Raw genomic sequence first — 3,180 nt, 5'->3', positions numbered from 1 at the left:
CTCCTGTCTGGCTCTTCAAATCTGATGTGGCGAATGCCTATCGTCTCCTGCCCATGCACCCGCTCTGGCAGCTGAAACAGGTGGTCCGTATTGATGGCGACTGTCGCATTGACCGATGCTGCTGCTTTGGGAGCCGGGGCTCCCCCGATTTGTGGTGTACGTTCATGAGCCTCGTGCTCTGGATTGCTATCCACATTGACGGGATCGACAACATGCTTGCATATATGGATGACAATTTCTCTGAGGATTCAAACCCTGACCTCGTGCGATACGAGCCATATCAGGCATTCTTCCCTTCTAAGCAGGTCAGGCTCCTTCGTCTTTGGGATGCGCTGGGGATCCCGCACAAGCAGCCAAAGCAGGTTTTCGGACGTTCCCTCACTATCATTGGTTTTCATGTCGACTCTGATGCTATGACTATCGCTCTCCCGGACGACGCACGACTGGATCTGGTCCACTCTATCCGTGAATTTGTGCTCGACGCCCCTGCGCGCAAGCGTCCGCTGCGCCGATGGCAGCGTCTCCTTGGGTGGATCAACTGGGGCCTGAACGTTCAGCCACTTCTCCGCCCGGCTCTCGCCTCATCATACGAGAAGATGCGTGGGAAGCAGCACCCTGCACGGCCCTTGTACCTCAATAAGGCAGTCATCACCGACTTGCTATGGGTTGCTGATATGTTCGAGAAGTACGGTGGCGTTCATATCTTGCGTTCTAGGGCGTGGAAGCCCCATGAGGCCGAGTTGGAAGTGCTGTGCGACGCTTGCCTGACTGGTCTCGGTTTCTGGTCTCCCGCTCGTCAAGAGGGCTTCATGGCTGCGCTGCCAGTCTCGCCTGATGCGGTGGAGGATACAATCTTCTGGTACGAGTCGCTCTGTGTGCTGGCCGCCCTTCAGTGGGCTGCTGCTTTGCATCACTGTCCGCGGCGCCTCGCCATCTACACCGATAACTTGAACACCGTACAGATATTCGACTCTTTCCGGGCGTCAGCACCCTACAACAGCATTTTGCGTGCCGCGTCTGCTACCTTAATCGCATCGGGCATCGATCTTCGCGTGTGGCACATCCCCGGGTCCGAGAACGTCGTTGCTGATGCGTTATCTCGCGGCATGCTCCCGGTGGCCCACTCATACACTCCCTCTCTGCGGGTGCTCCCCTTTCGACCCCCACAGCTTAAGTCGGGGGCAGCCGAAAAATGACCACGGAGTTGCGTACGGCCAGGCAACCAGTACGGGAGCCTTGGTCGCTGGACCGCCTAGTGCAAGCACGGGCGGTTGCCCTTGGTTTTGCGCTTGACAACTCCACCACTAAGTCCTACACATCCCACTTGCAGTCTTATCTTACCTTCTGCAAGGCGCACAACTTCCCTATCGTTCCCTCCGTCGACACCTTGTCTTTCTACACAGTCTACATGTGCCATCACATTCGGCCTTCCTCCGTCGATTCCTATCTATCGGGTATTTGCAACCAGCTGGAGCCACTATATCCAGAGGTTCGCACGCTTCGCCGTCATCACCTCGTGACTCGCACGCTTGCTGGGTGTAAACGCATGTTCAGCACGCCCGCGAACCGCAAGGCTGCGCTTGAGCCCCATCATTTGCTCACTCTCCTGCAGCATTTTCCGCCTGACTCGCACAACAACCGGCTTTTCCGTGCCCTGGCGCTCTCAGGTTTCTTCGCGCTGCATCGCCTCGGCGAGCTCGTCTGGCCAGACGACAGCGACCTCCGATCTTGGCGCAAGGTCATCTCTCGGGTTTCAGTTACTCTCACGAGTGACTCATATGGGTACACGCTACCAAGCCACAAGGCTGACCGCCTTTTCGCTGGTTCGAGTATCCTCATTTCCGACACCTTTGCCCCTGACGGCATCGCCCCCTCGACAGTTTTTCGCGACTATCTTTCCAGCCGCGACGGCTTGTTTCCGCTGCAGCCTGCGCTCTGGCTCACTGAGGATGGTCAGGTGCCCACGCGGAGCTGGTTTATTTCTCGGCTCCATCGCGCGATTCCAGATCAGAACATCTCCGGCCATTCTTTGCGCGCCGGCGGCGCAACGTTTTTTGCGAGCATTGGCTGGCCTGACGACCGCATCCAGGCACTCGGCCGCTGGTCCTCAGAAGCTTTCCGGATATATATCCGGTCCCATCCAGTTCTCATGCAGGCTCTGCTGCATTGCCGCATACCCATGTATGGCATTTTGTCTCACCACCAGCCCCCCTCCTCCTAGTCCTACATCATCTACACACTTATACCGGGCGCCATACACGGAAAGCGTCCCGCTCGCTGCGGAATCGAATTAGGCCGTCGTCGCCTCGCGACGGCGGCCGTTTATGCGGTATTCTCATAGCCCTGCTATCACTCTGAACCTTTGACTCGAAAAGTCGCACCTCAGCGGAGGAGCTGATTCGTCGAGTTTCAAGGCAGTTTACACAAGTCGAATGAGCGACGCGCGCACGCGGACTCGAAGCGCTCTTCGCCGCACCCAGAGGCCCGCGGCCTCCGTTCCCCTGCTCGCAGCAGGATGAGTCCAACAGCGGACGAACACGGACCTGCTCAGGAGTGTTAGGTACGTCGCCGATGCTTTGTCAGCAGTGGGCGTACCTAACTGGGATCCTCCTGACCGCAGATGGGTATATAGGTGCAGCCGCGAGGGACAGGGGCTGCACGCCTCGTCCCGTCTGACCTCCATCTGCGTTAGGTTCGTGCTAGCATTTCTGTCATGCCTCGCCAGGTCTGACCTCCATCTGCGTTAGGCTTCGAGTCCATTTTCTTGCGCTTTCCCTCCCGTTCCCGCCCTATGTTTCTTGCTGTTCTGTGTTTTCTGTATCGTTGCGCCATACACGGAAAGCGTCCCGCTCGCTGCGGAATCGAATTAGGCCGTCGTCGCCTCGCGACGGCGGCCGTTTATGCGGTATTCTCATAGCCCTGCTATCACTCTGAACCTTTGACTCGAAAAGTCGCACCTCAGCGGAGGAGCTGATTCGAATTTATTTACCCGGGGGTGTCTATCCGAGTCGTTTTCAAGTTGGAACGGCTGCAACTCTGGAATATTGAGCAAGCACCTAAATCTTGTTTCCGGTATAGCGAAAGGGAGAAGGTAGGATCAGTGGTAATCGGAGCTGTGGCTGTCGGGTGAGAGCTGCTAACCACTCCGAAGTGTCAGTATCGGGATGTCAAGCGCATCAG

General features: G+C 57.1%; 3 protein-coding genes across 3 annotated transcripts; 2 read left to right on the top strand and 1 right to left on the bottom strand.

The window, feature by feature from the left end:
• On the top strand, nucleotides 1-1,196 carry PHACADRAFT_108851 (uncharacterized protein; the record flags this gene model as incomplete). Its single annotated transcript, XM_007402885.1, has 1 exon — nucleotides 1-1,196. A coding segment is annotated over one exon (1,196 nt), but the record flags the coding sequence as incomplete, so codon positions are not given.
• A 158-nt stretch (nucleotides 1,197-1,354) lies between these two features.
• PHACADRAFT_70463 (uncharacterized protein) lies at nucleotides 1,355-2,089 on the top strand (the record flags this gene model as incomplete). The annotated part of the gene is made up of 1 exon (XM_007402884.1): nucleotides 1,355-2,089. A coding segment is annotated over one exon (735 nt), but the record flags the coding sequence as incomplete, so codon positions are not given.
• A 179-nt stretch (nucleotides 2,090-2,268) lies between these two features.
• Nucleotides 2,269-2,762, bottom strand: PHACADRAFT_266324 (uncharacterized protein; the record flags this gene model as incomplete). The annotated part of the gene is made up of 2 exons (XM_007402883.1): nucleotides 2,269-2,560; nucleotides 2,621-2,762. Coding segments are annotated over 2 exons (219 nt in total), but the record flags the coding sequence as incomplete, so codon positions are not given.
• Nucleotides 2,763-3,180: the final 418 nt, after the last annotated feature.

The sequence above is a fragment of the Phanerochaete carnosa genome, assembly GCF_000300595.1.
Source record: "Phanerochaete carnosa HHB-10118-sp unplaced genomic scaffold PHACAscaffold_524, whole genome shotgun sequence".
Lineage (NCBI taxonomy): Eukaryota > Fungi > Basidiomycota > Agaricomycetes > Polyporales > Phanerochaetaceae > Phanerochaete > Phanerochaete carnosa.
The sequence above is the reverse complement of the archived record's forward strand: the minus strand, read 5'-3'. Positions and strand labels throughout refer to the sequence as shown.